Source organism: Solenopsis invicta, chromosome 8 (assembly GCF_016802725.1).
Source record: "Solenopsis invicta isolate M01_SB chromosome 8, UNIL_Sinv_3.0, whole genome shotgun sequence".
Classification (NCBI taxonomy): Eukaryota; Metazoa; Arthropoda; class Insecta; order Hymenoptera; family Formicidae; genus Solenopsis; species Solenopsis invicta.
The window spans coordinates 7,258,423-7,285,962 of NC_052671.1; the positions used below are offsets into that span (position 1 = coordinate 7,258,423).

At 38.6% G+C, this 27,540-nt stretch overlaps 2 protein-coding genes across 3 annotated transcripts in view; one reads left to right on the top strand and one right to left on the bottom strand.

Moving 5' to 3' along the window:
• LOC105197156 overlaps nt 1–26,563 on the top strand; it is a 91,739-nt gene extending 65,176 nt beyond the window's left edge. Inside the window, exons 3-4 of the mRNA XM_011163402.3 lie at nt 17,534–17,848; nt 19,280–26,563. Of these exons, the coding sequence (XP_011161704.2) occupies nt 17,534–17,848; nt 19,280–19,696 (732 nt within the window). The 3' untranslated portion in view covers nt 19,697–26,563. The remainder of the gene's footprint in view (nt 1–17,533; nt 17,849–19,279) is intronic.
• Nucleotides 1–27,540, bottom strand: part of LOC105197173 — a 173,800-nt gene that overhangs the window by 123,660 nt on the left and 22,600 nt on the right. The window lies entirely within an intron of this gene.

Consider the following 27,540-nt stretch of genomic DNA (forward strand, 5'->3'; position numbering starts at 1 on the left):
TCCTAATTGTACACGTGCAGATACAAGTTCTTTTAATTGAATACAAGTGGAATTTAAACTGCAAAGAGAAAATACGCGGATTATTGGCATCAATATCTCTCGAATTCTTGTAAATTGAAAAGAATTACATCTTATTTTTCACGAGTTGGATTTTTTTGAAAATTCTAAATATTACTACTACGTTATATTTCATAATCGAGATAATTTTAATTGCATTTTATCAGACAGTATTCTTTGAAACAGAAATAACATTGTTAGTTTAATTTCATGTTTGTTATTAATAAATATGATAATGTGATATTAATAAATTTCAAGATATTTGCGGTACACCGATAATCGATCGTCAAAGAGAGATTGCGTTGCAAAAATGTGCAGAAAAATTTTATCAGGTATTCTCTAAAACGTAAATAAAACGTCGCTAAGTAGTTTCATATTTGTTATTAATAAATATATTAATCTCACGACTTTTTCGATAATCGATGATCAAAGAACCTTTTACATTGTAAAAATTTGCACAAGAATTCGCGCTTTTGCTCCGAAATTCCGTCTGCGAAATAAAACATTGCGCCGGCTGATGTAGCTCTTGCGTAAAAACGTTAATGTGCGGAATATCTCGTGCGTATCCGCAAATTGTAATCGAGGCGGCGCTGCACCTCACGCATCAAGCGAGGTAGCGCGCAGGATAGGCGGCGCGTTGCATCAAAAAAATATTCTCGGCTTAGAATGTATTCGCGCCTCCGTGTGCGAAACTCGTCCATAAGACTATTATAAAAAGAGTACGCGCTTCCGTGCGGCGGCGGTGTGGCGCGACGCAGCGCGACTGCCTTCGTCTCTACGCCTGTCGGCATAAAGCGTAACGGCGGGATAATTTTCCCGGCCGTAAAGCGACGCTTCGCCGAGCGATGGTGCGACTACGGCGAAAAGTGGAAGCGGGAAACTGTAGGAAGGCTACTACATACCCGCGTTGAATTATTCCACGGTAAACGGTCGCGCGAGAAAGAAAACGGCGCGGCACAACGTAGCGACTCGTGCGTCGCGACCCCGCGCGATCTTCACCCGTTCATTTTCTAATTTAGCGAACTGCATTAGAGCGGCGAACTGTGGTCGAATTCACGTCGAAAGAAACGGGAGGGAAAGACTTCTTACTCCCGGTAATTCAATTTAATCGCTCGATGTAAAAGAACTGAAAAAAAAAGAGAAGAGAGTTCCTCTTTTTCTTGAAAATTCTACGTACGAACGTACGTACACGAAATTGAATGAAATTAGAAAAACGCATTTATTAGTATGCTATTCACTAAAAGCACTTTGTTTCATGGAAACGAGAGAACAGATTTTCCACTTATAAATAAAATAATTTTGTTTTTCTTCGCGAATCGATTACATGAACCAGTCTTTTATGCGGCAAAAAATTGTTTATGTTCAATTAGGTATATATTTAGCAACATTTTCTTGATTTAAAAAAGTATTGTCTAAGTTAAAAATAAATGTTATACTAGTTAATATTTATTATCGTTAAAACAAGGAAACATTTTATATTTACATTAAAACCGGTTTTTAATATTTTTAACATATTCAAGTGCTAATTAGGCACAATGTGATTAGATTAATGGAATATTTTATATTAAATCAATATTTAACACATCTTGGTGTTAAAATAACACAATTTATGAACGAGTAAATAACATATAAATAATGTTGTTTTAAAACATAAATGTACACGTCACCGTATTACAAATGTTAATTTTACTAAATAAATATATTTACAAACTGTGTCGAAGTGTTTTTTGTGTTAACTTTTTGTATTATTTTCTAACATATTCAACTAGTGATGTTAAATTAACAAAAAGATTTGAGTGAACCGTTTGAGGCATGCGATACATGTTAAATTTAACACAAATTTTTCAACTGTGTATGTTGAAATAAATACATTTACACTGATTGTGAGTGAAAAAATTCCTAAATTTTAATAAATATTTATTCGAATCATACTAGAGTATGTTTTTATCTTCGATACATAAATATTAATTTTATAAAAAAGAAGTGATAATTAAATAAGTGAATTCTTGTACTAAATAAGTATATATTTACATTTAGTAAATATTTCATTAGTACTATACGAATAAATATTGAACACAACGAACTTTTCTTTCAGCGTATCGTTGAAGAGTTTATTTAATGATCCCATATTAAAGTTAATAATGTAAAAGAATAATATAACAGTTCTTGTAACAACAGCCGTGATTTCCGCGTCGAGACGCGTCGGAGGTCACTTATCGCGGTCTGAAAAGCACGAGAACGTAGCGCCGCGCCGTAAGACGTTTAAAGGACATGTCGCAACGGTCGCGTCTAGACGGGTCGCCGACGCTATTATCCGGGCCTCGTTAATGCTTATCTTTGCCAAACGGGAAGCGTCTACGCAACGGTGGCCGGCGGCGGATTGCGCAAATGTGCTCGCGTATGTACATACGTGCGCCGCGCGCGTTGCACGCGCGCACTTCTCATCTCCTACCTACGCGAGCGTGAGCGCGAGTGCGCGCGCGGATTGCGTCACGTTCCTGCGCTTTTCTATGCCTCTCTCTCGTTTCAGCCTGTTGACCCTCGGACACGCGTAATTAATTCCCTATAGACGCGCACACACGTCATCGATTATACACGCGACGTTCGCCGGTGCGACGCGAAGCGACGCGACGCGACGCGACGCGACGCGACGCTGCTAATGTTTCCGGAGCTTTCGGATCGCGCGCGACACGCTATCGTCGTATTTGACCGTTTCTAACGCGAATTCTGGAAATCCTGAAACGACCATCCTGCCGTCTCTCATTATTCCTCGAGAACCTTCCGGTCGCGTGCACGCGGTGCACGTTCTGCCGATGCACGCTGCTGTCGGACCAACGTACCTCGTATATCGTTCGTAGAACTGCATAACTAGTTGTTTTGTTCCTTATCTCGCAGAGCTCACGACACTGACCATTTATATTCTTATATGTTATAGAAAAAATATATTTCACGTATAATCTATTTAATTTTTTTTAATATACAAATTATTTTCTTAATAATACACTCGAATATAAAAAGTCTAACAGCAAATAATTTCTAAAACTACAAAAAGAATTATTTATTTTATTTACGTATAAATATTTCAATTAAGAAATTTTTAACCTGACTGCAAGTAAGTAAGCTATTGGGACCCACGAGTAAATAATTTTTTTGTGTTGTGTAAAAGCTTTTTTCTCAATGTACTGACTTATTAATGTAAATTATTTACTGAATTTACTCTTTTTCTACACAACGGTTTAATACGCACTCTTAAAAGAATTCTTTCGGAATGTAATAAGCGCACAACCGTAATTTTTATTCTTTTTATGAAACGATTAAATCACGAACGGAAAGTCGATTCGGCATTGAAATTTTGGTAGACATGATGTTTTGTCCGTTCGCTTCTTGCCTTTGACGTTTTGTGTTTAAAGTTACTGAAGAAAAACGAAAATTGGACGAATAACAGATGACAGACTTATTGCGTAACGAATATGCGACGTAACATGCGTGCAGCTTTCCGTAATGCAAACGTAACGGGAGTTAGTCACTTCATAAATATGGCAATGTCAGAGCCACGGACTGGCGTCATGCAAATTGGGAAATTCACGAAAGGTCTCTGATGCATACGCGTAGGTTTGTTTCTCGTCGCGTTCGCGTATCATTTGGCGCAGTCGCAACCTACCGCAACCGAAACCGTTAGATCATCAAGTTCTGCACGAGAAATCCCTGCATATTCATATTTTGGAAGTGAAATATCTTAGGAAATATATTCGACATTACTTTTTTCCCCTTTTTTTATAAACTTTAATTAATATTCAAAATAACATGATTATTAATTTCACAAACAGGTGAGATATGAGGAAACTTGTACGAGGAATATATAATTTTTTTTTACACGCGTCGTTTGCCTTGGAATTGCATTAGACAAATGTCGCAATCAGGAAAATTGATCTTGGGTATTATAAGAAACGGCTTACCGAGTCGATCAATGGACGGGAGAATGATGAAACGCGTCTATAAAAGCGCACAAGAATCTGAATAGTTCATTGTTTAAAACATTGAAAATCGTTGCGCGACTGCAGATAATTTTCCCACGATCGAACGCTCTTTGCGGGGTCAACGCGAGCTCTCGGCGCAATGTACCGGGCTTTATTATGCTCGCTCGCAATGCAGAACGTCAAGCGGCTTGATTTACAGTCACTCTGCATCGAAGGCAAAGTATTGTATAAAATACGATTCGCCTTGTCGATCGATGGCGAAATGTTGGCGCTAAAAAGGGAAATAAAAACGATCCATAGATAAACTACCGATTGAAAAAAATTTGTATTTCCATAATGCATGAAGATATTAAGCAGCAGCAATAATTCATAGTGGTTGTTATCGCCAAATTGTTTCATCGTAATAACTTTAAACGATTTTTAAGTAGCCGCATATATAGCGATAAACTGTAGTTTTTACTACATCGATATGCATTTTATCAAATTTATTGCTGAAGAGAGGAAGGAACGCATCACAAAACTCTTTTTAATCAACACATTTTTTTTATCTATATCGCATTCGGGGTAGACGAAGTTACCCTAACGGGATTGTTACCCCATGGGGCTAATTGCAAGGAAAAGGGTTCTTACCCTTCTGTGTGATGTCACCGTCGCATTTCCAGAATTTCGATACAGCAATAAAGTTTTGGCCATTTGTTAAAGAGTATTAAAACACTCTTAATGGAAAATACTGATACAAAGAGAAATAGAAAATACAAAGAATACTAAAATCTTAATGCGAACAAAAACATTTCTGATAATTAGACACAAAAGTGCAGGTTTAACTTTTTTTTTGTGTGTGCAATAGTACGTTGTAACTTTTGCTTCTGACAGAATTAATTTATGAATTTTACGAGGGGAAATTCACAGCCGGCATTGGTGTACAAAATTTCGGCAGTGGACTGCCGAAAAAAGTAAGCAGTGACCTATAATATTGACGGCATTGTCGTCAGTGGTTGGGGAGTGGTGAGCTCACTTCAGAGTCGGTTTTTCGATCATTTTTATTATTATTTTTAGTGTTCTATTGTTTGAAGTTATATGCATAAGACAGCACATAATAATGTGCAATTACATAAAAATGTATAGATACAGTTCGTAAATAAAATTTTTGGAAGTTTTTTGTATAATTGTGTAGAATACTTCGGGAAAGCTTTAGAATTCTTGTGCAGGCATTGGCGTATGATAATGGGCACGCGGTAGTGTTCATAATTGCATGGCATTGCCTTAATTTTAATATAGGATTGACGGCATTGTAGGCATTGACTAACAATAAGCATTGTCGGCAGTGTACAAAAATGTCGGCAGTGTTTTACAGCAATGCCAAAAATCGGCATTGGTGTACAAAATTTTGGGTTGTGAATTCCCCCTCGGAATTTTACTACTTTCTAACTTATGAATCGCTATACAGAATTTTTGTATTTCCAAGTTTTTTAATTTTGATATAAGAGAGATCGAGCTTATTCCTTTCTTTTAAAAACGTACCTAATACATAATACTTTCTGTGTTTTCAATCGAGAAGCAATTCCAATATTGTACGGCGCTGAGAAAAGAAAAACACGAAAGAAAAGATTATTTTTATTCCTTCTTGCATTCTTTGTCTTCAGAATTCCCGCTTTTGAACTGTTAAATTCGCGATTTTTTGCACGCTGTACGTGGGTGCTATACGCTTCCCACATGGAATCGCGGTTAGAGCTCTTGTTGGACTTCGACATGTTTGCTCGACATTGGTTTGCCGTCACTCCGTATCGTCGGCATGACTTTTTTGTCTCGGAGATTTTTCCCGATCCGAGGAGTGCACTTATTCCGAAGAGTAGTCGAAACAATCCGGCCCCTTATCGCTTTGCGTCCCCATCATATCCACGCTCAATTCCCAATCCCCTTTCCTTCTTGTGTTCACATTCATGCGAGTAACCGTTTTTATTTGCAGATCGCGGGCGGAGACGGCGCGATTTTGCGTTCGTCGCTCTTATTTTCTTTCTACATCTTCTTTGCTCAGAAATCGCCGCGCCGCGAATCGGAGATGCTTACGTTGTTTTCTTTAATACGCCTCGCTTGCGCCGCGTCGAACGAAGGAATCGATCCGTTCTGTTATCGACACCGAGTCATTCGCAAAACACATCTCGGGTACACTTATTGTCAAGACTTCCAACTGAATTATGTAATGACTGACAAAGAATGCAATTTGAATCATTTTTATTTCTATGCCGTCCAGCATCACATTATCGGAATCGCATCTTGATTCGAAGTGCAAAAAGAGTGGCATCGCGATACTTTGAAGAGAAAGCGAGTTCAACTCTATGTCAAAATTGAAAAACAGACTTGTAAAATTCGAAGCTAAGAGAAATCAATTTTCTTATGACTTCATACTATTACACATTTTTTTTTTTTTTTTTTTTTTTTAATTAAGATCCTAATTTGCTTAACGTTATTTTTCTACAAATTTTGAAAAACATTACCTTAGATAAATATTATTCTTCGAATGTTTTCTAAAAATTCTACAACTTTTTACAACGCGCACGTAAGTTGCAGCAATGAAAAGTGTTAATTCATATAACAAACGAGTCATTGATCATCGACCTTTAGACTACTGCAAAAAAAAATCGATAACGTTTAACTCTTTCTATATAAAAACTTTCCAGACGAGATGACCCCAAAAGCCGTCCAGTCAGACTTCATGATAAATTCCAAGAATACACCTAATAAAATATTATACGCGTCTCTTTCTCTCTCTTGCAATAGTTAAATTTAGGGGACATATATGGGCTACGAGAATGTTGTTAGCGAAAGTTATTTACGGTGGTACGATTCGTTAAAAGCTGATAATGCAGCGAATTTTTGTTTGCGCTGCAACTGCAAATGAATACGTGAAACCCCACGACGCACATGTGGCAATCTTTAATGAAAGCCGCGATAATGATTTCTTTGCTCTTTAATTAATCATGTGACATACTTATATCATGATTTTGTCCTATATGAACCAGAGAATTAGAATTCGAGCCTTACTTGAACAGAAGATGTACTCCATTTTTTTAATCCTTATGTATAATTGTTGGAAAAAAGTATATATATATATATATATATATATATATATATATATATATATATATAGTCTACTTAAAACCACACGATCTGTTAATAATCGTATCTTATTTTTCTAATACATTAAGAGAAAAAAATGATTGTAATTACGATAATTTAATTATTATTTGTAGTCATTTTCTGTACTTACTGTACGAGTTCTGAAACGTTTGCAAATCGAAATATTATAAGATACTTACAAGAATGCTCTTGAAAAATTAAGTAAAATAGTTATTTGTAGGTTTTTATTTTAAACAGCCATTTTATATCTGAAACAACTATTGAAATCAAAATTTAGAAGTAACTTATTTAATTTCTCAAGACTTTCTTGCTATAGTATTGATTCGCGAAATTTGGAACGCCCTGTATATTTATAGTTGTCTCAGCCATGCAAATTACAGTTTCAAGTTATTATTATTGCGCAAATAATAAGTGAATTCTAAAAAAATATTAAATTTTACTATAATTGACTGTGATTGCATTTGCTATATAAAGATGTTTATTTTATTTTTATCATTCATATGTTTATTTTAATACATTAATATTTAAAATTATCATACTCACAGTAAAATATTTTTTTTTCATAATTGGTAAAACTTTAAACACATTATTACACTGTAGCAGTAATAACTATATACTAAAATAGAGCTTCTAACTATAATTATTTTATCATGCAATTATGGTCACAGATATCGAACCTATGCTCTCATTGTCAGTGTAGAAGAAGAGGCGAGTTGACGCGAGCATGAATTTCTTGCGAATCTTGAGACTCGAGCAATTCGTAGAGAAATGATCGCGGACGCGAAGAGAGATCGGCGCGACGTGTCGCGACGACGGAACCGATTTGTCTCAGCGACCTTGAGCGATAACAATAATTGACAGCGCGATTACGTTCGCGTCGCAGACAAAATACTGCCGTCGCGCAACAGATTAGAACCGCGCGTGCTTCTAATGGCACTTACTGGTCGATATATCGTGCAAATCTAATCTAATCCTTCAGCCATAAATACCATTCGTATATGTATAGTGCGTGTTGAAATCCACGATCTTAATCTGAATAATATCACTCTCGTCTGGCATCAATCTATTTCTCACACGTTAGTGATTTCAACAAAGAGAAGGCGCAACGTATCTCGTAGGGAAAATTAATACTTCGATTCTCTGTTTCTATCTCTTTTGATTGCGATCAAGTATTAAGAGCTAACAGTTAAATAATGAACCGTAAAATATTTAATTCTCAAGACGATATTGGGATATAAAATTCATTATCTTAGGAAATTATAAAATTAGATTATGTGGTACGAGGATGAAATAAACATGAAATAAAACCGATAGTCGTCAGTAATTTTCACATATATATATATATATATATATATATGCACATATTGTATGAAAAAGATATTATATATTAAAAACATAAGTAATTAGAAGATATATAAGTAAAACGTATAATATATTAAAGATATAAAGTATATTTGTATACTGCAAAAATTCTTATTTGACGCAGATGGATATTACGTAGCGCAGGCATTATGAATGTCAAGTACAATATTCAAGTAAAATTAATTTTTCCCCAAGTTTCACGCCGAAATACGTCTTCTCCTTACGATGTTCGGAAGCCGACGTTTCTGCGCGATGGAAAGATTTCTTTTTTTAGAACGACCTTTATGCGCGAAGGTGTTAGCAGGTGCTGCGAAAGTATAGTCGCAACGCTTTACAGCGAGTGCATGATGTATCCCCGGTGCATTGCCCTCATGCAGGGTGGCACGTTCTCCTCGATCGATACGTTTTACCAAACGACGACGACGACGACGACGACGATGACAACGAAGAAGTCGAAAACGACAACGAGAACGTTCGAAAGCATTTGCGAGCGGGCATTCTTAAGACCTTGCAATTTTTCAAGCGTGTCGATTAAATCACGTGCAATTTGACAATTGGAGATTTTATTTGCTGCATTATTAAAGTATGCTCGTAAAATATTGACATTTTAGAGAGAAGTAAATAATTAGTTTAATATCATATTAGAATTTGCGATCAAAGTTGATAAAAATCGTGTCTTTTTAAAAAGAAGACATTGTGATTTTTTTTTCATTAAAACTTGTTTTTAAATAAAAAATGCATGATTTAAACATTTTAAACGCATAATATATAGAACATATATATAATTTTTACATTTTTTATATAATTATGTCAAAATCTCATATTACATTTTACGTTTAATGGAAGAATTTAATAACTAATGATTATTACACATAACAACATAATATATGTAACAATATAAACTATTGAAATATTAGTTTTTAAATGAAGATTTTGGGTTTTAATGAAAACAAATAAATATTAAGGAATAAATTCAATATATAATTAAATAATCTTTATATTCCAAAAATGTATAAATGACTTTTATGTTCTATAAAATAGTATATTATTTGATTGCTACAAATAATTTATATCACGACTGAATAAAAATTTCAATATAAATATTAAAATCGGAATAATAAAATCAAACCTATAAATTTTTTATGCCTACGTATATGTGTTTTGAATATTGTTTATCTATATTTTATAAATAAGATAATTTTTTTTATGAATGTTTACGAGAAAGATACAATAAATATAAATAAAAATAAGCAAGAATTTATTGCAAAAAATGGCCCTGGGCGAGGCAATATTTTTCGCAATAAATTCTTTACAGTTTTTTCGGAATAAGTATAGCTACTCTGCTTGTGATATACGAGATATTACAGACTCTCTAGCTAGGAAAAATTTTTCACGATTTATTTTCTATATAAAAATGCGGTTAAGTAATACAAGTAAATACACCGTTTTGCCCATTTGAAGTGCGTGTGTGCCGCGAATGATATCAGGTAAACAAGAACAAATGTAATCACGCCGAATCCGATTTGTACGATGCGAGCGTGACAGGAGCAGGTAGTAAGAAGACGGGCGGCATTTCAGCTTGTTATCGTCGGATCAGTATCGCCGGCCAGAATCGTAAAAGAGATGTCTGCGCGATGCGCGAATTGATTGCGATATAACGTCAGTGGAAGCTCTTTCGAAAGGAAGGCAGTTCTCGTGCACACGAACGTGACACGCCTCAATTTCAGTTCTCGGTATTCGGAAAAAAAGAGATCGACGCGATGGACACGTCTCACGTGGACTTCGCGTTAATCTTTTCTAATAGGTAGAACGTATAAGAATGGAAAATACAAAGATATCTCTTTTGCCTTTTAAGATATAATATTGTATCGCTTAAAAAATTCGTCATTTTTTTTTAATTGTTTGTACGACAATGTCTTCCAGAATTTTTATTACCGGTGAAATAGCATAACTGGCTTTTTAAAATTGAAAAGAAGAATAAGAAGGAAAATTTTGCATCGCAAGAGTATCATAAGTTTCACTTAAAATAATTGCAAAATGATTTGAAGTTTTAACCTACAAGTGGGTGGGCGTCACTTTCTGACGTGTGTTATTTTTTTTCTAAATAATTATAAACTGAGAGAAGTTAAAAGAAATCCATACTTTTAAAAATATATTTTCTTATCTCCGCGACGCGAGTGCTCACGGGTTAATGACTCAAAACATTTAAACTCATTCTTTCGCCGAATCTTGTTCTTGTTTTAGTTATATCGTTGTTTAACGATATATTGTCCGAACGATATATTGTTATTTTTATTTTTTGATATACTTAATAAATCTCTTGTATATTGCACTTTTGCCCGCATCGGGAGATGAAGTGCATATGAACTTCATCTGAACACAATATTTGCAGCAGACAACAAGATTAAGACGACGACGAAAAGATTGCGTAATCTAAAAGACGCTCGCGACGACGACGACGACGACGACGACGACGACGACGACGACGACGACGACGTCGAAAATTATATGCGCTTTATCGACGACGCGCGATTGGCTTAACGTATTTTAATCGTTGTTTGTCGGCATGAAGCGCGACATTGATCGAACTGTGTAGGTAGCATCGCAAATATTATACTTTTTTTTCTCGTAAATACTTTCGGGAAAAAATTATTTTTGGCAGATTGACTTGGATTGAAAACATGGCAAAAACTCGTGAAAAAAAGAATGGACAAAAAAGCTTCATGCATAATTTCGTGCTTATATTTAGCAAACATTTTCTTTTTCTCTGAAAGCCTTCCAACGATTATTTCTCTTTTTTTTCCAGAGACAAGTATTTCTTTTTTTTTCTTCTTTAAAGTGATATAATCCGTAATCAATTAGTCGGCAGAATAATAGTTCATTATTTACAATTGTCGACCAATCAGGAGCAATTACTCGCGAGATCGTCGCTTTCGATTTCGGTGCTCGCGATTATTGCCCCGTTATCTCGGCGGCGAAAATAAACGACGATGCAACGCGGCGCGTCGCGTCGGTTCGTCGATCGCGTAACTGCTGCGTCGTGTTCGGGCGACGTTACATCCAGGCGAAGCTCCTCGAAATACCGCTTTGTCGTCGCCGGGTGACTTTGACGTCCCGGGAGAGGGTAGCTCGAGAGAGAAAGAGAGAGAGAGAGAGAAAGGGGCAGGGGGAAGGGTGTAAGTTTCTCGGGGCGTATAATATCCGCGAGCGTACGATCGATGCGGCGAAGTTTACCCTTTTCTGAAACTGCAATTTCAATCGAGCCCGGCAACGACGAGGACGATAGAACGACGACGATGACGGCGGATAGTGTCACGTTTCGAGCGAGCGCAGCAGCAGCAGCAGCAGCAGCAGCAGCGGTATCGAGCGAGCTGTGCAACTGCGACAGCGACTAGCGGTTTTATGGTCCACCGAGGTGCCAGCGTGGTTCGGGGAGCCATAAAGTCCGTTACAACATCACCGTCCGTGGGCTTTTGCGAGCCGCTATGGCGCGTTTCGAGCACCAGCAGCAGCCAGCATCCACCAGCCCGAGCGAACACCTCTCCGTCGTCGTCCCTTCGCCGCTCGCCGGTTAACTCGTATCTCCGATCGATCGACCGAACGACCTCGCGCTCGTCACTCTTTCATCTTCTCTCGTTCGTCCCGGCGTATCCGGGTGGCTCGCTCCTCGCCCAGGCCCAGGAACGTCGTTCCACGAAAAATTCAATCGTTACACAATGTACTACGGAAACGTGAAATAAAACAGTATGTCCCGTAAGAAAATGAATGACGCGGTCGAAAAATGAAAACGATCTCCATTGTATGTAATCTTTTTAGAGACCACTTAAAAGTTTGATTTTTGTTTTTAAGATCTGTTTTGAGGTACGAGAGATGCTTTACTTTGGGAATTGTATTCATAATGGATTCAATTGTGGAACTACGTATCGAAATTAACGTTTCGAATGCTAAAATAAACTATTTTTGATTGAGATTCGGATGGCTCGCGACAACTGTGATACAATATAATATGCGATATAAATCTAATCAAATGATCCATCAACCGCTCCGTTAGTTTCGAACTAGAACCGTGTGACTCGGAAAAAGATGGAAGGGAATCGCGTATGCACCAAATATAGCGTGCTCCTATATTCGGAACATATGAATCCTTTTACTGGAAGAGTGACATTGGTTTTCGTTGCTCTCCTTCTGAAATACATTTGCATTTCACGAATTTCTCTTCGCATTGCCGTCCCATTCTTCTCCATAAGAATGTTACTCCAAAAATTCTTGCCGTTTTTAATTTCACCAAGTTTCAGAGGAAACTTTCTTTCTTAGTGATAATAAAGTTCACATTCTTTCGTGAGGTTTTTGTTTAGAAAATGATAATTAAAAAATACTAGTACAATACTAATTATCTGCTATGATTAGATTATTTCATAGTAAGTAATACAATATCATATTTAGTATGATGTAAGCGAAGATTAAGCGTAGACTGAAGTATATAAATATTGTGAATATGTAAAAATTTATGAATGCGAGATATGTTGGATAAAAGATACATTAAATTAGATATGCTGTTCAATTGATAAAAAGCGCGTTTGTATTCGAAAGTTATATTATCGATCGCGCAGCAGTTGCTATTAAGGATCCTAGATCCTAGTTTGTATCCCTGAGGCTTTAACAGAGAGAGAGAGAGAGAGAGAGAGCGCTGATTTATAATTTCAAGACACCGTTTAAGTCTTTGTCTTTAGTAACGCACAATAACTGTCTTGTGTCTCAAGTCTTGAGTCACAGAATCGCTTTTTACTTTAAAAGTCTTGAGACTTGAGGCAGTTATTATGCGTTACTAAAGACAAAGACTTAAGTCATAAAACATTGTTCCAAGATTATAAGTCAGCCGTTCTGTTAAGGGCCCAAGGCTATCGCACGTAAAATGCATTGCGTAACGTAAGACAGGAATGTTTATTACCGGAAAAGTTTAGAATTTTCACAGAATTTTTTTTATCCTTGAGAATCATAAATTTTTATAGAATTTTATTGATATTCGGGGAGATTTTTAGAATTTTACTTCTAAATTTAAATTCTATCTCTGCAACAAAATCGTTTCTTTCATGATTTTTTCTTGATGTCAATATTTGACTAGTTAACTAAACAACAACAAATATAGTATGCATCCATATTCACATAAATTTTCACGTAATTTGCAAGTTTTTATTTTAAAAAAATCAGTGTCGGTAGAGAATAGCACATCGCTCCACATTGTCGTGTATTTTTAATCACATTTCGAATTCCATACTTCCGGTTACTAGAACTATTATAGATCCATACAGATCGCTATATGCCATTTGGTTTATATTATTCATTTTTAGTATCTTTAAAATGTAATATCTATTCAAAACTTAGTAGCTTTTTGGCGATTGTTTGAGAAACATTAAGAACAAAAATAGAATAAGATAAAAATATTTTAAAGTTGCACTTAAAAAATTTTCTAGTTTTATCTATAATCTATATAATTTTGAATGGAAAATTCGGGAATTCTCAAGAAATTTTTTTACAGAATTTGAGTAAACACAGTAAGACCATTGAATCAATAGACATCCAGCATAAAGTCGCTATACTTATTGATTTACATAAACTGCTTATAGAATGCTTCTTATTTGCTAAAGAAACATTTGTTCATGGGTTAGGCCATCAATTGGTACTTATTGATAAGAAACATTTAAGATATTTTCTTCGAGTATTAACACACCCAACACCTACCATTTGCATTGACATCCATCGCGATATGATTCATATACAATATAAATAATAAAGTAACAACGATGTAAAAGTTAAAAAAAAAATTATTTAAATTTATATCAAAAAGGCAGTGAGAATACGAACGTGGTACACAATTTGCATAATCATTTTTAGAATTTGCGGACAAAAGGCAACAAGGATTGCTTGCACAGAACGCGCATCCAACGATAGTGTTATCGGAACACAAGGGCGCTCGGTACGATGCAATGGAACGATTTCGAAAATATCCGCATATCTCTCTCGATCGAAGGGTCCTCCCACGCATCTGCATTACATTGGTAGCGGACGAGCGTGATGTTATGCTGCGAATCGATCGATACGAATGGTACGCGAGCGGCGCGAACGAGCATTCCCTCTGTGTGTCAGTCGCTCCTGTCGTTGCTGTCTCCGCCGCACACCCTCGCCTGTTGTCGTCGCAGCAACAGCCGCCGCCGCCGCATCCCTCTTCCGCTTTCCCTTTCGACGGCCTCGGACGAGCGCGAGAACGCGAGCGGAGGGGTGCTGAAAACCCCTTTAAAGCTTTAATGCGACCGACCGACCGACCCATCAGTCGTTAACGCGCGCACGTACCAACGAATGTTCGCGAGACAGAGAGAAAGACTTTCGCGTCGGCTCTCGCTCGTCAAATCGCGATCAACTTGTCATAAAAAGTCATATCGATAGAGACGTTCTTAGGTTCTTGGGTTCAGTCGAGAGCTGTAGCCGGGATCTTTGCATTTGAAAGCAAAATCAATAGAATAAATAAAGAATTCTCTCTTTTTACTGTCACAAATATAATAATGTTACATATACTACGTACTTGTGTATAAAATTTCCAAAAATCTTAATCTTATCTTAATTATTGATGCAATATTCACAAAATATATACAGATATTGTGAATATTGTAGTTTCCTAATTAATGACTAAGATTTTTGAAAATTATTTTTTTTTTTATTAAAACATAATATCCAAAACTGTTTCTATTTTATTTAAAAAAATGTGAATATTATATAACGTATAATACACTGAGAAAAAAATTGATAAATTAAAATATTTACAATTAGTCTGGTACGACCAATTCAGCATTGAGTCGATTCAACAATTATTTAAATTTAAATTTAATTGTACAAAAACAGTCGTATTCACGTCGACCATACAGATTGTTTGACTATGAATGAATTAAATCAATTCGATATTTAGTTGCACGAGTCGGATTAAAATATTTTAATTTTTCAACGGATATTTTTTTCTCATTGTCAGTGCAAACCAGAATATCAGAATATGTTGACGTATCGGGGATGCAAAATATCTGTAAATTTGATCATAAACATCGCGATTGGTATTTTCGGACACGCGGCAGTGGCTTTCACGGTCGTCGTCGTCGCAGCACGCACGATCGATCTATTTCGATCTGCGGCCTATTGGACGAACCGTGCGAACCGAAGACGCGCAACGCAACGCGGCGTGGCGCGGCGGCAAGGAACGAACGAAAAGGAAAGCGCGCGGAGTGCGTTTGCACGCGACCTCGTTCTTTCGCCGTGTGCTCGTCGGCACTTGAAGCTCGTACGACCTTCCCCGTTTTACTTCTCGAGGTGTGCACGAACCACGCCATCCTGTGGTACCGCCAACTGTCACGACGTGACGTTTCTCGGCCCGCCTCTTACGAACGTCTCGTACGCGTGCGTGCGTGCGTGCGTGCGTCCGTGCGTGCGTGAGCAGATGTTTTAAACCGGATCCGCGCGGAGGGAACGAGCGAAGAAATTTTCGCTAGAAGTAAGAGAAAACGATCGAGTTCGGCTAATTGAGGGGTTTAGCTGTGTGAGACGCAATTATCTGAATTATACAGTGACTCGAATTATGTCACAGAATTTAGAATCGCGCGGAATTTAGGAAAAGGGTAGATAATTAGTTTGAACCTTAATTTTGAAGAAACCTTAATAGAAAATTGTCCAAGTTACTTGCCAATTCGCGTTCGCGTTACGATCCTCGTAATGCTCGTTTCAAAACTAATTTAACTTCGTAAATAATCAATACGCATGTTACGCAGCATTAATTGCGCAAACAAAAAAATATCTTTATCCGCTTTTATTTCCCAATAAAATACGTTTTTATCAATGCGCATATTTATTACACATATAAATGCATTGATAACTTTTATTTGAGGCGCAGCGCGGCGTGTTTCGCAACGGCAACGATCGCGAATCAAAATATTTTGAGTGCCCGTTCGGTTGTATGAATAATCGACATCACAGAGAAATTAATCCTGCGGATATAATGATATGATTTATATGCAATTATTTACGTGAGCCGAGTGCATCGACACAGCACTAATATTTATATCTACGTATAACGGGCGCTCTCCTGATCGAACGGTCGAGCAATTTCATTTTGTGTACTAATTTATTCACGACCATATAGTCGAGGGCTCACGATCGCGACCCTTTCCTCTGGCGCCGGGTAATAGCGCGGTCACCACGCGTGTACGCTTCATTATGGCACGACGAACGGGCGTGTTTGTATTTTTTCGACACGCATACCTTCCGTCGAGGTCGCATGAAATTTGGAGCTTTTTCTTCGGAGCTTCTTTTATCTCTACCCGCTCCCCCTCTTCCCCCCGAAACATTAGGGTGAATTGCGAGATCGCATCAAGGGTCGCGTTCCCGGCCCTTTGTAGAGTCTTTTGTCACTGAAAGACCGACAAAAAGAGAATCCCCGATGAAGGCAACCCACCTGCGATTTCAAACGATGTCAAATCGCGCATCATCATCATCATCATCATTATCATCATCATCGTCATCATCGTCGTCGTCGTTGTCAAATGATTCCCATGAGACAATAACATTCAGCTATTTTTATTAATTATTATCAAATATCCTGTTTATTAGTCATTCCTGTTTATCTGTAGAAAATAGAACGATAATATCGTCGCGTTTCGCATAGATTAGCAGCAGCACCGGAAATTTTGCAACGATGTTTTCGCCGATGTCGATAATGTATCGTGTTACACAGAAAAAATTTACTAATAAAATTACTAATTTTAATAAATATCTGTTTAAACAGTTACAATGCAATATTTACTTACGGTACATACATATTTATGACTGAATAAAAATATGATTATATTTCATAACTATTCAAACGAATATTTATGAAAACTTGGTAAATTTTTTCTCTCAGTGTACAGATATATCCTTTGCCTTTTCTTTTCGAAAGCGTATAAACACGCTCGTCGATTTTGCAGATGCTGTCGGTGAGCCAAGGAATGGAGGTCGGCAGCAGCGGACGCGGTGCATCGGCGGAAGATGACCCGACCGCCGGTGCGGTCGGCAGTGGAGTCGGCGGCGGCGGCGGTGGCGGCGGTGGCGATGGCGACGATGCCAGAAGGCGTCGGGATATACAGGCGGTAATGATCGCTGCGGCGAGGGATCGCGCGATCCGCGCGGAGAGCGTCCGGCACGATCTCGCCCTCAATCTGCCGCCGCGACTCGAGCTCCCGGACGGCGAGGAGCACCCATACGGGGCGCACCCGGATCTTCACCTTCGCAATCCGGAACAGGTGAGAACAGAGCGCCGAGAATTTCAAGCGTGTGTCCGAAGATTCGAACCATTTAAACAGATTTTTCTCTTTGTTTTCTTTTTTTTTCCAAGTATTTTTATTCTTTTTTGGAGCAAAAAGTATTTCCATTTGTGACTGGTTTCTCTAAAATTTGTGGTCAGTACTCAGCGTCATAGACTGTCACTCGAAGTACACAGAATTTCAATAACAAATCGTTCCAAATTTTCGAAAGAACTCACGTCAGTCATGTTTCCTGCGTGATTTAACGATCCAATGTAATATTATTTAACTGACTCACTTGAAGAGCACCCGAACTTTAATTAAGTCGAAACGTTGCGAAGAAGTTTCAATAAACATTTGCCAATTTGTCGATTTAATTTGGAATATTTATTATCTTTATTCACTGGCGACTATAAGTAATACTACAGAATTTCAATATTGTTATTATTATTATTCTTAAAAGCGCAACGTATTATCTTCTAAATCGCAACTAGTAATTTTTCGGTGAACATTGCCAGATCCTTGCTTTTTATCACAAGTGTAACGCCGTAAGATTATATATTTACAGCATGTCGATGCAATGTCTTCGCTGTCCGTTTGCCTTGCGGCCAGGAGAATGACCGAGAAACATATTTATTTATTCGCTTCCTATCGCTCCGCGAATTCTCAGGTTCAAGTACTCATTACGCCTTGTCATCATTACGCAAGCAGGAATATTAAACTTCAAAATAACTTGAAGTATGATCGATTTAAGGCTACCATAATTACCATACCCGCAATACAGATTTACATTTTAGAAATTGTCATTTAAAGATGTGTAAAACGGGAGAGTGTATGATAAATTATTTAGTTGCTTAAAATTCCAAACTGGAATTGGCCTCACTTAATTTTAAATTATAAATTTAACATTTAAGCAATTGCAAAAGTTAAACGAGACGTTTAACAAATCGATGACATTCGCGTAGAACATTTTCAATGATTCATGAATGGAAAAATAAATAAATTTCTTGATAATTCTCACACAAGTAAATTCCTTATGAATAAGCGTATCGCAATTTGGTGAAGTGAAATACGACGTGTTCGAATATTTTATTTTTTTTTTGCTATTATATATTTTGTATCATAAAACAATTCTAAAGAATTTATTATATTTTCTTTACTCGAATCCTTTAAATAATTACAATTTTATCTTGAATTTTTACTTTGTGTTATCTTCTTTGCAAGAAAATCATTTTATATTTGTTTCGTAAAGAATTGTACTTTCATAATTCAAATTCGAGTAAAATCCGCAAAAAACTTGGATTCTTGCATCTGATGTAAGATGACCGATGTGTTGCTAAATCACAATCTATAAAGCTTAAATTTGAAAGAGTCGTGCGGATACTCTGTCATTCTTAATTCTTCCGTTCTAATAAACTTATTTGTTTCCAGGAGAGCGAGATTTATCAGAAGTGCGTGCGGGCGCCGCCGAATCGCACGGTGTTCGATAGCGAGAGTCCGCCGCCTTATCGGACGCCAAGTAGCAGCCAGCATCTCCACCCGGGATTGCTCGACATGCCCGGCGATCGGGTGACGCGGAGTCAGAGTCCCAGCAGCAGCAACTTGTTATTGAATACCGCACGCTCGATGTTCAAGATGTTCCCGAGCCATACGACGCCATCGTCGACGTCGATGCCGGTCAACAAACCGCCCTTTTCCAGTTATTCCGAGTCCAGTAGTAACATGAGCAGTAATCTGAGCAGTAGCAATCTGTCCAACATCACCGTGGTGCCCTGCGAAACCGACGAAAGCCGGCAAGAGCAGCAGCAACAGCAACAACAACAACAGCAATTCCATCAGAAGGTCTGATCCGCGGCGTCCTCTTTCCTTGACGCCGTTGTCGTTATTGTCGCAGCCACATCGTCCGATCTCGAGAACGAGCGATGGTTATCAAGATCGTTCTACGCAACTGCAACGACAATGACGACGCCCTTCAAGACTGACTCACTGGAGAAACTTCAACACAGGATAAATTCCATCGGTCGTGTTCCATCGTGTTCAGCAACGTGTATTGCATATACGCGAGAGAGTGTAATATCCTCTCGGCCGGTGGTGTCCTCGTTGGATCGTTCTTCCGGCGTTCTTCTATAATGAGAGAAAGAGAGAGAGAGAAAGAGAGAGAGAAAGAGGGTCGTCCGTTCGTGGCCTAAAGGAAGGCCGGCAGAAGTGTAAAGAAGCCGGCTCCTGGTAGTGACTGAAAAGTCTAATCAGTCAACAAGACTGCGCTCAATCGCCGTGCGTTGGTTCGCGTCTGTCCTCTTGTTTTTTTTTTTCGACCGGAAGAAATCGATACGCCGTCGCTGCCGCCGTTGTTGACGCGTCTCATTGTGCAATTCCACACGCGGCCAGTGTCTAGCCTAGATCTCAGATTATTTCAAAGCGGTGGCATGAAGATTACGATATTGCGTCGGACGCGAAGAGGATAAGAAAGGATGAGGAAATTGGACGCGGGGGCGGTCGAAGTCCGGCGTGGAAAACGGCGTTACCAACGCGCGACGCAAAGCGATGGCCTACCCTGGGACGAGGGGCTCCCTGTCCGGGAATTAGACGGCGAGAAGCTTCACTTTGGGGAGAAACGGGTGCGAGGTTCGCGACTCGCGCGATGCCGATTCGGCGACGAAGCGAATCCGCCGGTCCACCCTCTTCCAGCTCTCGATCGGAGGCTCGATCGTCGGACATCGCGGAAGTTTGTTCATCGCGACGAAGACTTAGTAAATTATTTATTATCGATATAACATTTTATTCGCGACGAGCGGCTGCTGCGCGACGGCCGGACGGGGCAAGTGTGGTTTTACGCGACGGTGGTTGTGGAGAAAAAGAAAAAGGAAAAAAAACAGACGAACGGGACATGAATTGTATGAGCGAATTCGTTCGGTTGCGTGAGTGCGAGACCAGGCGTGCGTACGAGTAAATGCAAGCGCGCGTGTGCGGAACGAGTAGAACGAAAGACGCGCAAGAGGCGCGGCTAATTGCAGGGTCGAGAGGAAAAAAAGGAAAGAAAGAAAAAAGACAGAAAGAGCGGGACCCGCGCGCGCGCTCGCGCGTGTTTGTGTATGCGTGAGGAGTTGTGTAGGGGGATAATGTAGTGCCAAGAGTGAAAACGGGAACTCTGTACATATTAGGCTAGGTAGTTCAATATCAATATACTTATTACGACTAAAAAAAAAACGATATGCTACATACCGATTTAAAAGTAAAACATCAAACATACGTTACAAACACGCATACCATTAAAAAAACACGAGATGGCCGGCCGTACGAAACTATAATGGGACGCGCACACACCTCCGACAAATGTGTATTCTTCTGGCAAAGTCAAAGTCGAATATGTTCTACCTCGAATGCTATGTGTACTTGAAGCAATCGACAACGTTGAATCTTTTCCGGCATAGAGATTAGAAATAATTATATAAGGGAAATTCGTCGATCTCTTGTTTATGTTAAAGATTATGTGTTCGTAATCATATGTTCAATCATAATCATTATAAGTAGCAAATTGATGTACTGATAATTTATAAAGAAAAAGTTAAAAAAGAGTTAGAACAGATGGTTTATCTGTTATCGCGTTACATTGATGCGTAATTTCTAGAATAAAGTAAGATTTTTGAAATTAAAATTGCGAAATTTCTAGCAACTCAAATAGTTGGAACGGAAAGAAATAATGGTTCCTTTGATCGGCATTGCATTAACTATCGCACATGTTCTTTCTCTTTAGATTAGAATTATTGTAATATGCAGGGAAGAAACATAAACGCGACTGCTTAGCACGGTTACATCGATATTTCTGGTTAACTAACTCTTGCTTTTAGCAAGCTTGCCTATCTCTAAGTTATTCGTGTAAATATATAACAGAGAAAGAAGGGAAATTACATTCATCAACATATTGAGTTAAATCCAATCGACGTTAATGCAACCGGTAATTAACGATCGACCGTAGTGCATTCGTGCATCGAGGAAGAATCGAATTGATCGTTATTTGTTCGATAAACATTTGTTTTGCAGACAGAGTACGTTTGTAATGGCGGCGTGCATACAAAAGTACATTTGCAATGCAAATCTATGAGTATGCGCGTCCCTTTCGCGTTCCGAATGGCTCGCCCTGTGTCCGACATAACGCTATCTTTATTATTATTCAAATAGATAAGGCCTCAGTTTTGACAAAATAGGACGAGTTCTGCTCGAACAGGATTCGAGTTCGATGACGCGTTTTGCAGTTTAATAAATAATTCCATTTTAGCATAATTTATTCTCAAAAATCGATGTAACAAATCTCAAACTTCAAACACGTTAGATAATACATGGTTTGTACTGATTACATGGTTTAATAAATCATTAAACCGTTACATAATTTTTATCAGCATTACTTTCCAGATATTTCTGTTTCTCGCAAAATATAGATTAATATTTAATTAAATGTTTACGAGACCAAAACATCGGCTATGTGTGTGCACACTCATGCGGAAACGCTTTGTCAACTTTGAATCTCAATTTCGAGATAGAGCGAATCACTCGATTATTTCATGAGAAGTCACCAATTATTATTGTATTTCTTAAGGGTCCGCGACGCAGGGAGAAATTGCAATGAAATTATACCGATACGTTTCCCTTTGTGATTACGGATCGTGCGTGGCGTACGAGGAATGCGCGAGACGGGAAGGCAGGTGGCACGCGTAGAGCGAAATAATCTCTCGTGTGCAACTTCGTTGGCGTTAATTTCGCGAGCTTCCGCTTTGTTTCCGAGGAAATGCCGAGTTGGCGGCTCTTAGATATTTGTTCGGAATTCTGTTAAGTGCACACAAAATTCTCACTATACTACCGCCCGTGCGTGTCCGCGACGCGATTTTGTCACAAATCGCTCGACACAAGATTCAGCATTCGACGTGCGTGAAAGTGTAATGTCTTGACGGCGAGGTCCTAATCAACGTTAACAAATTCTTCCTAAGAAAGGGGAAAATTGTAAATTTTTATCTTCGTGAAAGTGTCCGGGCAATTGCGCTCGCACGGCGACGTTGTTTCGTTTCATGTTCATTAAGTCGCTGTGCGGCGAGTCGGGGGAGAAAAATATCGTCTTTCTGTTTCACCTTTGAGATGTGTTCACGCGCATGCAATATTAGGCGACGAGGTTTAATTGTATTCTATGTAAAGAAATTAGCGCGTGTGCGGAGCGAAGCGATCAAGGAGGAATATTAGCAAAGATGTTTCTTTTTTTTCTTTTATTTTCGAATTCTCACTTTCAGCCTGCCCTTTCGTTCGCCCTTTGTCTTTCGTTGATTACAATCTGATTACAATTGTCTCGCGCGCGCATTCATCTTTTTCTGTACGCAGTAGAAAAGATGAAATCGTATGTATATGCGTGCTCGGGAGACAGATTGTGACAGACGCGGAAGAGGAAACGCGGAAGAAAGCGCAAAAAACGGAAGTGAATTCGAGAAAAAAGATTGTATAATTCGATGGGTCCTGTGCAAGTTTTGGTTAAATTTGCGACGTCGTCGACTTAGATTGAATTTAAAACACGACGACGCGAGCGCGAGATATTTTAGACGATAAGTTCTAGGCGAAGTAAAATTTTTAGCAAGCTATTGTCGATTACTATTATCGCTATCAGACATCGTGATATATCTAGCAATTTGTTAATTGGGATTTGATGAGAGGTGCGAGACGTATGAATATAATCGTGGCCTTTCGACACGAGAGAGAGAAAGAGAGAGTAATGAAAGCGATCCCAGATAAAATATGCTCTTACCTGTTCGAATTCACGGTTCAACTTTCGAGATTGCTATTTGTAAGCGATTTGAAAATCAAAAGTATTTTTTTTTTTTTTGCACAAATTGATTGTAGCAAATCCACTCGGCTCATCAAATTATCAACCAAACACTTTAAAGCTCGAAAGAAGAAAAAAACAGAGATTTTAATTGGTATAGTTTAAACCATCGTGTTATCGAATCGAGCGGATTTAATAAATAACTCTTATCGAATACAAACCTCGAGTAAATAAAATTCCATTCTCAGCAATCTCATCGTAACACGAGACGCTGGCTTGAGATCATTGCATCGTCTGCGATTGTCGCAGCGCGCAACGTCAGCAGACTTCGCAGCGAATCGAAATCGTAATGTTTCAAAGTCCATTGCAAAATACGAGCAAAGAAGCAATAAGATAATGGGAAATGTGTCGGAAGCGGAGACTAACGGTCAATTACAGCCGTAAGCTCGGCTACAAGAGAGTAATATTGAAGACATATCCGATCATTCATTTCTTCACAGAAGGAGAAATAATCATGAATGAGCAATCAGTGGGATTAAATTCTTTCCTTTTTCTTGATTTCAAGAATTAAAACTGTTTTTATGGATAGTCGTGTTCTTTAATTTCCAACAGTTTCCGCTTCACGTTTTTCCAATTTCGTCTTAATTTCTTATCGTTGCGATGGACTTTTGAAACAAGACAATGTTCGACCAAACGATCTGCAGCTCTCGCACTATGAAAACCAAGGTGCGAGATCAAGCCGGCGGCTGTCGATTAATCTAGTCACGTTGAGCCGTGCGTCCGGCCGGGGAACGATCGCGGCCGCCGATCCACCGATTTGGGTAAACATAGCCGATACACCATCGTCCTCGTCGGCGAATTTAGCGGCAGGAAGGATAAAACTCTCTCTCTTAGGCGCAATGTGATTTTCCAAGGTGTTCCAAAATAACTCGCGTCCTCCCTCCGGCGAAATTGCGACGCGGAGCGGAGCGGTTGCAAGCGGGGGTCGAAAGCGGTGCCCCCTCTTTTAAAGGCTTTCGTTTCTAAGCTGTAATTATAATTGTACTGTTGATAAGATCGGTATGTCTAGTCCCTTGCGGTGGAAGGGAGGTCGAGAGCTTCGCCATTGTCCCTCTCGCGAAATCCACCCTGTAAAGTCTTTCGACCAATCGATCCTAATTTTTTTTCCCTTATCTCTTTCTCTCCTTAAATCACCCTGGCGTGGATTTGTCTGATCGATTTGTCTCGCGATTTTGCATTCGTTAATTGATCTGTGAATTTCCAAATTTGAATCGTTTCACCAAATCTTTTTGGTTCTTTAATAAGCTTTAAATGGAAATTTCACGTTCCGCGTTGTGCGATATCGAAGAAAATCAAAGAACTCCGGAAACATGGACCAATTGATAGATGCAAAATTGCGAATCGTATCAAATGAATGAAATCACATTAGAGATGTCTCGCCGTTGTTCGTAGGTACGTTGCGTCCTGCAGTCAGCCCTCTTACTGTTGCGTGCTAACAAGGGATGCTCGTAACATGAAACTCCTGTTTACAATTGCGTTTCATATGCTCGCAAAAAAACGAAAGAAATCGGTGAGTCATGTGTTACGAGTTCACCTTATCAGTGCAAAAGTGTTATCCAAGAAAGAAAGAGAGAGAGAGAGAGAGAGATGTGCGTTGCAGAAGAGCGTGACAAAGGCAGAAATCACCGAACTCTGTACATGTCGGAAAATGCGTTTTATCCATGTGACTTTTGCATAAAGTTAGTCGAGAAGAAAACGTTCAAAAGGATAGTTTTGTCTTTTAATTGCATGGGCGTTAAAAGATTTGTCTCGAAAGTTGAGTGTTTATTGTAGTTGAATATATTTTTCTTTATAAAATATATAAACTAGATTTTTATATATAAAATGCATACACACACACACATACACACATAAGCAAACGTGTGAGGATCTATCTTGAAAAGTTTATGTACATACATATATTAGATTGTATTAAGAGGGACAATGCTATCAGTTTGAAATCACTTTTTCTCGTTTAATTAACGTTTTGAACTGCGCGTTCCGACGTGTACAGGATTCCGTAGTAAGAGATAAAAGACAGAACTTGTCGCGTCATTCGACAAGTTCAAACAGCAAAAATTGTTCAACCGTGGCAATGCGCAAGAGCGGGCGAGAGAGTGTGTGTGTGTGTGTGAGAGAGAGAGAAAGAAAGAAAGAGCGATAGAAATGAAAAGAAAGAGATAACGGAAATCAGGACTCCTTTTTTTTCAACGTAATCAATCGATGTCGTAGGAACAGTGTTAAAGTAGTAGATCGCTTCTACCGGGAGTAACACGAAGGAAAATCAAGATGCAAAGTTAAAAAAAAAATCTCATCTCGAAGGAAGAGTAAAAACAGTTCGCGCGGCTCGTCGCGAGAAGCAGACGGCGGAGAAAGAGAAAGAAAAAGGAAGAGATCGCGCGGGTTCGTGCCGCACTCGGAGAGAGGCGCGTCGCGCTTGCGAAATTGCACATTTCGAATGCGAGTCACGTTCGTTCGAGCGCGCCATGGCGGGGCGAGAGAGAGAACGAGAGTGAAAGAGAAAGCGAGAGAGAGAATGAGAGATATGAAAGGGAGTTCTTTTTATACACTATAGAGAGTTGTACCACAACTATCACATAGGGAAAGAAGAAAAAGACATGTTCGTTGTTCACTGCTCTGGCTTGCTAGGAAAAAAAAAGAAAGGCAAACAATGTAACACACGACGGGTCGGTGGGGAGACTGCACGAATCTCTCGATTTCGAGATGCTTGATGAAGACCGAAAGCGGCCCGCGAGCGGCCCTCCCCGTCCCGTCCCTCCAGTATAAATCGGCAACACTTCGACATTGCAAGATTATTGGTGTACTTATCACGCAGTTTTCTACAAAATAAAGAAAACGGTTTTGACAAAAAAAAACAAACAAACGAGGAACGACGCGTTTCTGCGCGGCGATTATTTCACGAAGGCACACCTGTTTCCTTGATCCGCCCATTCCTGAGATATAAAGGCATTAATATTAGGTTTTAGAATTATATAATTTTATTTGTGTTGATTTATAGAGATAGAGAGAATCAAAGCTGTAGCGGCAATATATATGAAATAACGGAGTAAAACTGAAGTTTCAAAAATTCATATTTATATACTTTTTTATGTTAAACTTGATTTAAGTTGTCTTACCAATACAGAAATTTTGCTTTTCATCATAAGCTGAAAATTAATCAGAAGGTGTGTTTTACGCACATAGAAGCGTGTATGAAATTTTAATTCTTCACAAACGTATTAAAGATATAATTGAACATAAAATTAATCCAAACATATTAATTTTATGTTTAATTAACGTATTAAAAGATATAATACGTTTGTATTAATTTTATGTTTAATTACGTCTTTTAATAACTCGAAGAAAGCTTTAATAATTTTAAATATTTTTAATAATAGTATATTTCTAAAAACATTCTTAATATTTAATATATTGTTAAATGTTTTCGATAAACATATCTAATAAACAATATAAGTAATTCCGCTCATACGCGGAATCATTTAGACAGATATTTATATCGCTACAAAAAAAAGGATGCATGGAGAATAGGTGAAACAATTTTCTACTAAATGAAGTAATTCTTCAAACTGGACCATGCGGCCGAGTGAAAGCTGAAACGTTTAACAAACCCGGCGTGGTTTTACCGCAGAGGGAAAACCGTACGAGTTGAACGTGCAATTACGGTTGTTTAAACGCGTCCGCATCCGCGGCGAGCGAGGTCGCTTAATGAACGTGAGAGACCAAGACCAGGTCCGTCAAAATGGCGCGCGGACGTGGGGGTGGTAGGAAGAAGAGGGAAGCGGCGGCGGAAGCTATATACGTCGTAAAGGCGAGTGGCGTCGCGTATATTTGG